The sequence below is a fragment of the Corylus avellana genome, chromosome 5, assembly GCF_965113065.1.
Source record: "Corylus avellana chromosome 5, dhCorAvel1.hap1.2, whole genome shotgun sequence".
Classification (NCBI taxonomy): domain Eukaryota; kingdom Viridiplantae; phylum Streptophyta; class Magnoliopsida; order Fagales; family Betulaceae; genus Corylus; species Corylus avellana.
In genome coordinates, this window is record NC_142494.1 from 25,583,825 (window position 1) to 25,597,710 (window position 13,886).

General features: G+C 35.5%; 1 protein-coding gene across 1 annotated transcript; it reads left to right on the forward strand.

Annotated features, from left to right (window-relative positions):
• Positions 1-7,117: 7,117 nt before the first annotated feature.
• LOC132181112 (uncharacterized) lies at positions 7,118-13,530 on the forward strand. The gene is made up of 10 exons (XM_059594181.2): positions 7,118-7,758; positions 7,926-8,063; positions 8,668-8,856; positions 11,023-11,160; positions 11,261-11,382; positions 11,536-11,668; positions 11,763-11,892; positions 12,067-12,146; positions 12,254-12,388; positions 12,882-13,530. Exons 1-10 carry the CDS (start codon positions 7,258-7,260, stop codon positions 13,104-13,106), a joined length of 1,791 nt encoding a protein of 596 aa, XP_059450164.1. The 5' UTR covers positions 7,118-7,257; the 3' UTR covers positions 13,107-13,530.
• Positions 13,531-13,886: the final 356 nt, after the last annotated feature.

Genomic DNA, 13,886 nt, shown 5'->3' on the forward strand with positions numbered 1-13,886 from the left:
TGGCCAAGGGGGTGGTTCGGCCACCCCCGTGGCCCAAAAAAAAAAAAAAAAAAAAGGGGATCGGGGTGCTTTGGGGGTGGCCGGACCACCCCCAAGGGGCTGGGGTGGTTTCGGCCACCCCATACCGGCCGTATGGGGTGGCCGAAACCACCCCCAGCTCCTTGGGGGTGGTCCGGCCACCCCCACGATCCCCCCCCCCCCCCCCCCCCCCCGCGTTTTTTTTTTCGGCCTTTTGGGGGTGGCCGGACCACCCCCATGGCCAAGGGGGTGGTCCGGCCACCCCCAGACCAGCCAGGGGTGGCTGAGCGACCCCCTTGGCCAAAAATGGGGTGGTCCGGCCACCCCATTTTGGCCAAGGGAGCCACCCCCGATTTTTTTTTTTTTTTTTTAAAATTTTTTTTTTTTAATTTTTTTTTTTTATTATTATTTTTTTAATATTAATGACCAAAACGACGTCGTTTTGGGTTGGGTGGTAATGTAGTTCTGAAGCTCAAAACGGTGTAGTTTTGGAGTAAAAACGACGTAGTTTTGTTTAAGTCCAAAACGGCGTAGTTTTAGTCGAGGGTAAAATGGGTATAAAAAGTTAAAAGGGTCCAAATTGATAGAAATTGAAAGTTCAGGGGACTAAATTGAGAGACTTTGAAGTTCAGGGGGGGTATTTCAAAACGGGTGGAAGTTTGGGGGTCCTAAGTGAAGTTTCCCCTAAATAATTTGCTGAAAAAAAGGCTCAGTGTCACATGGGTCATGGGTCGCTGGCGATTTAAGATTGGCAGATTCATTTCTGTTGATTTTTTATTTACTTTTTCGGTAGCCCACTATTTATTGGCGTAGATTTTTATGTATGTATGGTATGGGCCATGCTCTTATCCAAATTTTTGGCTCATACATTAGTGCTTTTAATTTTTCTTTTTCTTTTTTCTTTTTCCGAGCAAGTTACAGAATAATATTATAAATAAATGAAAATATCAACCATCTTGATATTTTCATAATAATAATAATAATAGCAATAATAACACCAACAACAATAATATTAACTTCTCCAACTATATACTCTTACTTCATCGAAAGTTCAAAATATGTCCACCAACAAACTAAAGTAATGCTTTACTCTTACTTAATAGATTGTGTAATTTAGAAGTAGAGAGGGGGAGGGGTCAATAATATGATTTGCCGATCCATTCGATCGGCATTTTAGATTGCTCGAGTAAAAAATCCCCTCTATTAAATTGTCTGAATTTCTGTGATAGTCATTAATATAGCCTAATAACAGTGTCTTTATGTATGTAAATATTTTCGACTAATGATTAGATTTTAAAGTATATACGAGTAGACTGTGAAATGTTTTTTTTTTTTTTTTGACAAATTTTAGTTGTCGGAGATATTGCCGTAATTAAAAGTTTATTAATTGAGTAATAGTTTAAGAAAATTGCCTGAACTTTTATAAAACAAAAGAGAGAAAAGATTGAAATATTTATGATGACATCAACATGACGGAGCGGATTTGATGGTGTAACTAAATAATTGAGTCTACATTGAAGTGGGCGGGGGAGCTTAAAGTCCACGAAGAATCTTAACTCAAGATAATGATTTTGATATATAAATGTCACTATGTCAACCAATACCCAATGAGGTCGGTGCATGCACCCACTGAATTAATATTGGGAATTAGAAAAGGGAAACTAGGAAAAAAAAGTCAACCCCCACTGCTTTGAATTTTTATTTTTTAGAAATATTTTGTTTTTATCTTTTGCTCACCTTTTTTTTTTTTTTTTTTTTTCCTATTTTTTTTCTATTTTCTTATAAAGAGTCGGACCACATGTAACTCTTACATATTCAATAATAAATTTGCAAAAGAGATAGACAAGAGATAGACTCATCTATAAATTTAATGATAAATTTATAAAAGAAATAGACAAGAGATGGCCTCTGTATAGGAGACAGCCAATCTATCATTAAATCTATGGGACCACATATGGCAAATTTGCAAGAGATTTACAAAAGAGATAGATAAGATAGATGCGTAATATTAGAAGAAGGGCAATAGTTGTTTTTCTGTCCTTTTAAATGTAATGTAATTTTTAAAACCACATTTAAATTTAAAATAATTATTATTAAATTATGATGTATTAATAACTTTAAAAGCTACGACAAGAACTCTCATTCTAACATTATTAACGCTTTGTTTTGACTTTTTGATAGAAATGAACAAATAGAAAGGGAAGTGAATTAACAAATTAAAGGGGGAGGAATCTTATTTAAAAAATCGTCACTCATGTTCTCCTATATATTCAGATTCAAATTCATCGCTTTGAACGATGACTGTGATGGTCAAAATTATCGTTTGTCCTCCTTTTCCTTTATGTCAATTTGCTTACAACATCTTCTTCTCAAACGTCACTTTACTCAACTCGCGGATAGCATCCACTTTAATTTGTAAACACTCTCAATCCTCCATTTTTTTATTTTATTTTTAATAAATTTCTCATATTTTAAATTTTTAATACATAAAAGAGAGCTCCTGCTACCAGGTTCATCCTGATAACACTTTTTTTGTAGCCTCCAATTACTATGTGACCCATCATAAATTTAAAAAAAATACAAAAAATAAAAGTGAGAGCAATCATACAAAAAACAAAAAAAAAAATCATAGCTGGCAAGACCCAGGCCACCCACGACATGGGTTTGGCCAGCGGTGAACACCTCAAATCCCGCCGGCCGTGACCCGCCTCAAAACTGGTTTCTAATGCCCCTAAACTCATTTCTAACGCTTCAAAATCCGTTTTTAATGTCTCAAAACTCATTTTTTGATTCAAAACAAAAATCTAGAGGTGGAAGGTTAATCATTTAGGGATTTTATCACCCTAAAATCTAATGTATTTTGGTCCAACTTATTTTTGAGAACTTTTTATGTTTTTGCTTATGTGCCAGTTATTAATTAGGACTGTAAAAATGGTATTATCATGATTGTCATGATAAAATGATATCTCGAAATAAACTACTTGTATTGTAGGGAGATCATATGCTGATATGCTTATTCGTACATATGGAAGTTCTATTCTTTTGGTAATCTTTTATTTACCTTATGGATCAAAGCAAAACATCAATAAATATGGAAAATGTCATCACTCCTTCCCTTTTAATTTTTATTGAATCCATGTTTAAATCCCACCTACCAACTTTCTCTTGTTTGGATCTAACTGTCTTGATGAACTACAAAGAGAAAGGCTTTTTCTGGTAACTTCTTTTTTTTTTTTTTTTTCTTTTTTTTTTCTCCAAAACAAAAACATTAAAATAAAATAATTAAAAACACAAAAAGACATAACTTTCCTTCAGCTTAGGAATTGAGATTTACTCCAATTGAGGAGAAATTGGAGATTCTCCAACCCTTTATTTTAAATTGAATGGTTTATAAAATGCCAGTTGTTTTTGTATAAGCGATGCATTAAATGCTGGCTTTTGTTTTATCGAGGTTTAAATGATTTTATAGACCAATAAATTTAAAATGAAAGGCCACGATTAACGATTGAAGAATCTCCAATTTCTCTCTAACCTATTTAAAATAGTGTCAAATGTCTATAAATATTTAAAATGCACATTTGACACTATTTTAAATGGGTTTGAGGATATTTATTCCAAATCCAACACAAAAAATATCTAAAATTATTTTTATTCAAGATTTTTTTTTTATGCATAAGAAACAAAATGAATACAACAACAAAACACATATTAGCAACCTGTTTCACATGCACTTCACATTACGTGTATGGACCTCCAAACTTGAACTCATTTGTCTTGTCCTTTTTTTTCTTCTTTTTTGTCCTTTTTTTAAAAAAAAAAAAAAAAAAAATTCTTTCTTTTTGGTTAGAAAAAAGTTTATTGTGTTTCCCAAAGCAGTAGATAACATCCAAAAATATATATAAACTTCCAAGCAGAAAACCTTTTTTCTAAAATGTAAAACTTTTTCCCAAAAATCCCTTTTTTCCCAGCATTCTATCATCTATACCCCCCTCTCACCAACCATTTGTCTCCATCTCTCTTCCTTGCTTAAAGAAAACGACGCCATCGCATGCTCCATGATGTGATAAAGTGGTACCCATTTTTAAACCGTCTGATTGAATTTCATGGAACTGGGGCTATTGGGTGACGTCATAATTTGAAGATCAGACGGCAACTGGGCTGAGTGGTTTTGCATATGTGGTATCTTGTGTGGGCCCAGGAATGGATTTTAGAGTGTGATGGCTGATCAGCATGAGCCAACTGAAAAAGTCGCTCCCTTCGGCTCCGTTGGGTCCCAATAGCAACCAGGAAAAAGAAAGAATCCTCGTTCATATCGGGTATAGCTCTATTCCAATATTACCCTTCAAGCTCCTTCAAATTACGGATATGAACTCACTCACAATTCCACAAGAGAAAAGAGCCGCCTTTGACTTTTAATTTCAATTGACAGTTCAATCGGCTATAAACTACGCCTCACGAAATAGAGGGCGCTAAATTGAATTTCTCTATCTATTTTCTCCCTTTGTGTGGATATGTCAAAAAGTTGAGTTTTATCTCAATCTCAATTTAGCTTATATTTTTATTTTCCTCCCTTTCCGTGAACGTCGCTATTGACGTTTATTGGTCTCCCGTCTACGTGGCCTTGCACTGGTATTAATATGAGCCACCAATTCTAACACATATGATCATCCAATGCCAAGAATTTTGATTACAATAAAGGGTTCACTCCTAAATATACTAAAGTAACCTCTATTTCATATTTAAATTCATGATATTGTGTTATATGAAGTCAGAAGTCTCTCTTTATTCTTTTTAGTGTTTAAAATAATAAGAACGCTTGTGGTCCATTCAGTGCATTGTCAAGATAGACCATCATATGGTTGGTATGGCACAATGTTATTAAATGAAATGCCTAATTTTATTACTGATTACGAACAATAGTTTATAAATTGTAAAATTTATGGTTTAAGATATTCTGTTTGATAATCTCATTGCTCACACTATAAACCATATTCAATGTAGCCTATGGATCATTCCCATGCATTTGATAATTAATAATCATAAAAGAAGTACATGTAAATAGATTATATGTCCAATTCTCATTAAAATAAATTAGTGAATAAACAACTTTATTCAATTTAAGCAAAAACGTCTCGCAAACTTAATTGGAATTTATGGCACTATTCCTAACAAAAATGACAAATTACTATAAAAAAAAAAAAAACAAAAAACAAAAATAGTTAGTTGAAAATTAGATCACCTTTTTTTAATCCGAAAAAATTATTATTATTTATTTATTTTATTTCATTAAAATACATTATATATATATATATATATATATATACATACATGGTTTGGGAGTATTTTGAAAGAGATTTGTTTGATATCTCATTTTCCTACATATTTCTTGTCCATCTTTTTTTTTTTTTTTTTATTATTATTTTTATTTATTTTTTTTAAATCTATCATTAAATCTGTAGGAACCACGTGTGAGTCCAACATATTTAATAATGAATTTACACATTTTTTGTATGAAGATGTATAGAATAATGAAACCGAACATTTCTCATTTTGAATTGTGTTTTTTTTTTATAAAAAAAAGTATTGGAAGAAGAGAGTCACACATAAAAATAGAAAAGAAAAGATAAATTAAAGTATGCATTTATAAGGCCCAACTTACACCAAACTATTACTTAAAAGCAAGTAATTATTGCAAAACATCTTAAGCACACGGGAGTGCGTGCTAGTGACTAGTGAGCGCTAGTAGTCAGAAGAGCACTTGGCTCGGAGCGATTAGTTCTTGACCATTAGTAAAATCAACTGTAAGATCAAATTATTTAAATTACAGTTATAATTAAGTGTTGAGATTGAATAATGTTGCAAACAATCATTATAATTAAATCGCAGTTAATTTTAATTATAATCTAACGGGGAAGATTAAGTGTTTGTTAATGTCATGTAGTTAGATTTTAACTGAATTAGCAGCTATTTATTGTTTATAACTTTATTGCAAAATTCCATGCCGATTGGTGAACAGACATTAAAATGCTTAATTTTTTTGACATGTCCGCATAAGAGGGGAAATGGGGATTCGAACTAATGACCTCAACTTTATTAAGTGTGGTCCCAACCGATTGAGCTACCTCTTGGGGACCATTAAAATGCTTAATTGAAACTATAAATAAGTCCACTACATATCAGTTTAAAACACGTAAAATTTTATCTTAAGTAATGCTAGGATCATATTTTTATCATTTTAAAGCTGATGTGTCTTTCAAAATCACCATTAAAATCTTCTTCTGTTTCTCTCAAAACCTAAAGTAGTTATAAAATTTGAGTCTCTCTCTCATACTAAAATAGAACTACCAGTGTTTTGGTTTAGTTTTATTTGATAAATGATAAAGGCACAACTTTTGCCAAATTTTTTCTTTATGTGGTCATTTAAAAAAAAAAACAAAAAAAAAAAAAAAAATTTTTTTTGAAGCAATACATCCTATGTGTTCCTTTTTTTATTTGGTATTTTTTTTAATAAAAAAATGGTATTTTTATTCATAATAATGACCATTTAAAAAAAAAAATCAAATAAAAAAATGATCAAATAAGATGTTATTGCTTCAGTTTTTTTTTTAATTTTATTTTGTTTTGAAAAAAATTTAAAAAGAAAAAAGAAAAAAGGTGGTAGAGCAGGCTGTGGCTAAAGATGACATGATAAGATTTGGAGCAAAGCAAGGGATACGTTGATTTATTTATTTATTTTCCATTTAACTCTTTGAAGAAGAATAATGAGGAAAATGTTTTGAGTGATGGTGTGAATAGATTCAACGTTTTCTTACTCCTACACCGTGTCATCATTATTTATAGCAATTTACAAGTAAATTAATCCAATTTTTCATTATTTCAAAGCTTCAATCTGGAAGATTACACGAAAAAAATAAAGCAAAAAAAAATAAAAATTCTATAATAATGCGATAATTATAAAGTTACTCCAATCGGATAAATGGCATTTCCCTTATTAAATGAAATGATGAGGACAAAACGGACCCAAAGAAACTCAGCAACGCACGTGTCGATTTGCACGGAGAGTCCCTTTGACAGTGATCTCCTTCAAAAACCCGACTCGCACTACTATTTGGGTTCTCAGTGATCTCTTCTAGCTCGCACTCTTTTAACTCTCGTCAGCGTGAGAACGATAAACCTCACCAAACCGAACGCGCTGTTTCGGAGAGCGAAAGCGTCACCGTTTTGTGCGGCTTTGAAGCTATGGACGAGAATTCAGCAACCATCGAAGCGATTCTGAGAGAGCAGGAGGAGGAAGAGCTGGCAGTGAGCAAGAACAAGAACAAGGACGCCCAAAAGGGCAGCGAATCCGGCTGGCAAACGGTGTCGTATCAGAAGCGCAACAGAAAGGCGCCCAAGCCTCTGCCGCAGGAGAATTCGACGGATCCGCTGAGCCGTCGGCCCAACGGAGCCGCCAAAGCAGATGTCTTCCGCCCGATCGAGCTGCACTCTGAGGAGCGCCTCCGGCGTGTGATCGAGGCAAATCTCGCCGCCGAAGCCGCCGCATCCGGCGAGGGTTTGAAGCGGCATTCTGACGATGATGGGGACAGCGACGCGGAGGCATCCGGCGCCCCCGCCGCCGGCGACAATGGCGAGGTGAAGCCTAAGAAGCCAAAGAAGCCGAAGAAGCCGAAGGTGACCGTCGCTGAAGCAGCTTCGAAGATCGACGCCGCTGATCTCGGTGCTTTTCTAATTGATATCACCGTAAGCGCCACCAATTATTCAAAAGAAAAAAGAAAAAAAATCGAATTTCCCATCCACCACACTTTCCGATCTGGTCGTTTTCATAAAATTCGGATTCAATTTCGTGTATGATGGGTAAAATAAAGCGATTTTATTGCTTTTAATTTCGTTTTCGGTGTCTTGCTTAGGCTTCGTACGAATCAGATCAATTTATACAGCTAATGCGATTCGCGGATTATTTTGGCCGCGGATTCGCGTCAGTGAGTGCAGCTCAATTTCCGTGGTTGAAGACATTCAAAGAGTCCAGTGTTGCAAAGATAGTTGATGTAAGTTTTTGCTGCAATTTTAATTTTCTAATTCGCGTTGAATTTGTCTGATGAGAAAAATGTTGAACGTATGGATCTGTAGCTTGAAATTGATAGAGATATGTTGAGTTGAAGAGAGAGTTCAGGGCTAAAGGACTGTAGAGATTGCAGTTTTCCATTTAAGGCGTATAATATGTGGAATGTATGGATTTTTCGTGCGAGATTGATTCAATGATGGAAATGATGTATGCTATGATGAATTTATGTGCGTGCATGTGGGTTTTAGGTTAGAATGTGAAAGTGTACCTTGTGATTCTGTGTCCTTGTTTTCTGTCAAATGGTAAGCCTTTTCAGCAAAGTTATGATGAAGAGTATCTGATGTCTGCTACTTGATGTTCGATAAAGTGATTTTACAATGATTCAGTTAGCTTGATCTCGGGTGTGCTGTCTAATTATTCTTTATCCATTTATTATGATTCTGTTTCCATGGTCTCACGTTTGCTAATTTCTTTTACATTTGTAATGTCTAATCAGTATTTATTATATCTTTTGTTTAAATTGGAATTCAATTTTTAAATCGTAGTGAATGTCTTCATTCTTAATCATTATTTGATACTCCCAACAGATTCCTCTTTCCAGTATACCTGAAGGCGTTTATAAGACATCTGTTGACTGGATGGGAAAGCGGTCTTCTGAAGCACTTGGCAAATTTATGTTATGGTCATTAGATAGCATTCTCGCTGACTTTGCAAGTCACCAAGCAGCTGCCAAGGGATCCAAAAAGGTGGTTCAGCAAGCATCTTCAAAGTCTCAGGTAGCTTTCCAATCGGATCTTGCTTTGTGATTCCATGATCTTGGTTATGGTACATGAGAGCTTGGTGTTCTGTTGTTTAGTCTTGCATATCCGATGCTTTGGTTCACACAAAATTGTACGACAAACAATGTACTAAATGTTAGAGTACAGTTGAAGTGCAAAGAGCTGGTGTTCATTGAGATTCATGGACACAGACATGGGAGTCATCTCTCCTCAAATAAATGAAGCATTAGATAAGACAAATCCAAAAACTTTGGGGATTTCTATTAGATGAACTGTTTGACGTTTGCCCATTATGCATATATGATATGTTTCTGCAGGCATCATTTGGTCATCAATTTGTGAGCATTATGTGCTATCATGGATGCTCTTATAAAACACATGAAGCTTCTTGTTCTAAATTTTGAAAAGATAGTTGATGGTGGAGACCATTATAAGTGGTTGGACAACTTTTAGCGGGGCTTGCACTTTTTGACATGACTCGCAAACTTGATATGAACTCATCATGAAATTAGCAGGTTAGAGTTGAGGAGTTTGACTTGTTTAATTTAATGGGTCGGGTTATGGTTGCTCTATATAGTCTTATAAACATGCCTTGATACGACCCAAACCGATACACATCATTTAGAGCTGAAATTTTTTTATACAACCCACAAACACGACACGAACCCAACATGAAATTAGCGGGTTAGGGTTAAGGGGTTTGACCCATTTAATTAAATAGCTCAAGTTAGAGTTGACCTATATAGTCTTATACCTATTCCTCAACACAACTCGAACACAAGTTGCCACCCATAACTTTTAGCATGTTAATTTTTTTATGAAAAGATTTGTCCTTGTGTTTTTGAAATTTTGGGGCTATAACCATTGAAGATAATTTAGGGTTTTTTAATGGGAACTCTAAAAAGACCATAAAGAGGGGATCGGGATTCCTTTCTCACTTAATAGTTTTCCTTCATTTGAATTACATATTGATTATTGTCATATCAAGTGCCAGGCTAAATGGCATTACTTGGCCATACATGGCTTTAGACAGTTGTGGTGCACATGCACTTACTACGCAAGAGAATGACTGTTTTTCTGTTTATCTTTTGGTCTCTTTCTATTTTGATTACTTTAGCTGAAGTTGCCATAAGAACAAAAAAAAAAAAAAAATCTGCCAACTTTCACTACACGTGCTGATAATAGAAACCACTTTTTTCTTTTTTTTTTGGAGGAATTGAAACTGCATTGTTGTTGACTATAATTCAGGAAATCACATTACAACTATCTCGATAATAAACGAGGAATTTTAATTTGAACGTCTATATATTATTCATTTAACCTATAAAGGTGCAAAGATTGACTTCTTGTATTTGAACTCATTACCTAAGTAAACCCAATTGTAGAGGTAAAGAGAGAGAGAGCATCCTTTCTCTCTCTCTCTCTCTCTCTCTCTTCCATCCTTTCAGCACAATCACTCGGTGCACACTGCTCTATGTGCCAACTTCAGCAGTTCAAGCTTTGACACCATTACCACATGTCGTTATCCTTGTGTTGAGATCTTCTTTAACCTTACTTGGCTTATTGCTGTAGCTCAAGGGTTTTCAAAACTTGTGATTGAAGTAAACATTGAGGCACATGGTGTCAAAGAGCGCCTATCAGTATGTATTTTCATGCTAGCACTTCTGATCAATAAATAAAAGGTTCACAAGTAAGCATATATAGTGTGAAAGCAGAGTGGTTAACTTGCTTGTTTTCAGGAATACACGACCCCACAAGTCCATAAGTCACTAGAGTTTTTAAAGGAATACTAAAAGCATTTGATAAAACTATCTATTGGAGCGTGAATCCATATTGATCGGTGGATTAGAGTATTTATTCTCCCAACCTTGCAATCCATGGATTTGAGATCAATTTAGACCCCACTCTTACAGGAGTAGGTTAGTATGGTAATCAGATTGATTCCTTTCAACGGTGATTTTGTCATGATTATCTATATCATACTACAGCAAAACATTTTGATGTACCCAGAATTTTTATTATCACTAACAATTATTGTATATTATGAGAATATTTGTTAAATAAAATGGAATTGTGAAGGGAATTGGTAGTTCATGAGTTTCCCATCTTCTGGTCAGCTGAGCGAGTCACTAATTTGGAAATGGTATAATGTTGGATCTGCAGGTTGCTATGTTTGTTGTTTTAGCAATGGCACTGCGACGAAAGCCGGATGTGTTGATCACTTTATTGCCTACAATTAAGGAAGACCCAAAATATCAAGGACAGGATAAGCTTCCGGTCACTATTTGGGTGATTGCTCAGGTGAATTTCGGTTTCAGTGATAATCTAATCTTCCTAGTAGGGTCATCTCAAATAATATAATATGAATTTTAAGCCAGAAATTGGATTTTGATTTGTATAGGCATCTCAAGGAGATTTAGTTGTTGGGTTGTACATGTGGGTTTATTATCTCTTGCCTATACTGGCTAGCAAGTCAGGCTGTAATCCGCTATCCAGAGACTTGATTTTACAGTTGGTGGAAAGGTTAGACATTTTTGAGATTGAACATAAGTTTTATTTGTTATCTTATACATTTTTTCTTGGTACTTTTTAATTCTATTAGTTCCTAGTTGTGGAACTTTATTATCTCCTCTTTCTCACTTATTATTATTATTTATTGTCATCCCTTGAAATCAGAATTTTAGCTTCCCCAAAAGCTCGCACTATTCTATTAAATGGTGCTGTCAGAAAGGGGGAGCGTGTGGTTCCACCATCAGCTCTCGAGCTTTTGATGAGATTCACCTTCCCAGCACCATCAGCTCGGCTAAAGGTGGGTATTTTTGGGAGTATCTGCTATATATTTCCATATCATATGTATTTTTTTTTTCTTTCTAAAGTGTAGTTGTAATCTATCTTTTGCTTAGGCAACTGAAAGGTTTGAAGTTGTATATCCGACTTTGAAAGAGGTTGCCCTTGCTGGTCCCCCGGGAAGCAAAGCAATGAGGCAATTTGCACAACAGATTTTGGACATTACAATCAAAGCTGTTGGAGAAGGTAGTGGCAAACTCATAGTAGACACTCCATTCTAAATCTTCTTTTCCTTTTTTTTTTTTTCTTTTGTTTGGGTGGGGGGTGCCTGTCTTGTTTTACGACATATAGACTATAGCAATACAGGAGTTTAGGATTTTGACTTTGTATCAGAGTTTTGACTTTAAAACTCACTTGCAGGCATCCCTGACCTATCAAGGGAAGCAAGTGACATTTCTGTTTGGTGTTTGACTCAAAACCCTGAGTGTTACAAGCAATGGGTGAGCATTTGAAACTCATTATTACACTGTTTTGTTTTTGAATTTGAGAATTATATGTAATTATGTTCACATCATTGAGTTTTATTTATGTCTTTGCTTTGGAACAGGACATGCTTTACATGGATAATCTCGAAGCAAGTGTAATTATTCTGAGAAAGCTTTCTCATGAATGGAAGGAGCACTCTGCTAAACATCGTACTCTGGACACTGTTAGGGAAACTCTTCAGAGTTTCAAGCAGAAGGTAAGCCTTTCTCATATATTCTAGACAAGATAATATATTTGTTTGAGCGCATTGAATTGCTGTTGCATAATTCTATGCTTCCTTCTTCTCATCAAAAAAGTTGCGCACTGCTCTGAAATATGGCCCTAGAACAGCAGCATGCCAGCGTGTCTCGTCTTCTCCTTAACCACCAAGCACACCACTTCCACCACTCCCTCCCCTTTCTACCAAAGGGGGTGTGGGAAGTGAAAAGCACTTTAAGCTCTTGTCAACTTTTGTTTTCTGATTCGCATCTTAGGCTTTCCCTTGAATAGTTATGAATGTCCTTTCCCAAATGATTCCTTTGATGGAGTTCATCTGGTATGATTTTTTGCCGGAAAAAAAAAAAAAAAATTGCTGACCTTGGGATGTATCTGATTCAAAATTGAAGTTCACTGTACCTTCTCTTACGTGCAAGTGAAAGTGTACTACTACTCTACTTCTGCTCACTTGTTTCATTTTTGTGGTCATTTAGAATGAGAAAGCATTGGCAAAGGGAGATGACGTTGCTCACCATGCATCATTGAAGGAAGCGGACAAGTACTGCAAGGTGATTTTGAGGCAATTGTCACATGGCCATGGATGCATGAAGAGCATGGTCATTGTGTCTCTTGCCCTGGCTGTAGGTGCTGTTATTATGTCCCAAAACATGGATTCTTGGGACTACAAGAAACTCTCAGAGTTGCTGAACTTCTCTTGAAACATTCCGAGTTTTTAGTCCCGTGCAGAGGATTGGGAGCAGTAAATGGTGCACTCCATTGCCATATAGGTTTAATTATGTCCGGCATAGGTCAGTTCTGAAGGATGCCCTGTAACTAAATGGGCCGAGAATGAGTAATTTATTCCAATACTTTGACCAAATTCTATTGGGTTTTTTAGTGAAATTAGAATAGGATCAGCAGCAGCAGACCAAAGTGCATGGGCTGAACATTTACAGAGTGTTGTGTCTGGTTTTTCAGTTTGTCGGTCGGGTCAATGACATTATTTTATTTTATTTTTTTCTTTCAGAATGGGTAATCTATAGTGGGTTGTTTTTATGTTAAATTTTTAACGGCCGAAATGACTGCTGAGAGATGGAAACGAATGTTGACATCAATAAATGCTTCAAATGAGTTCCAAATGAATTCGCTCTTTTTGATGCTACCTTTTCTACCACTAATTTATATTGCGTGTTTCTACTTTTATCTAATTTTACTATTTTAGCTTACACCATTTATTTATTATGGGTGACTCTGGGTGAGGGAACAGAGGCCTGACCCTTCACTCAGGACAGTCAGCCAATCCACCTGCTTTTATAATGGCGACAGTTTCCACTGCGGCCTGGACCATTTTCTTGCTTAGCGGTGCTATACGTCATAGGCACGTCATTTGTGGTAATTGATAAATATTGAGCCGGGTTAAAATAGAAGGCTTGGTATTTTCTTCTAAATTGGGTTAGAAGAATTTTATTTACCCTACTTTATAAAAGTGGCATGTGTGT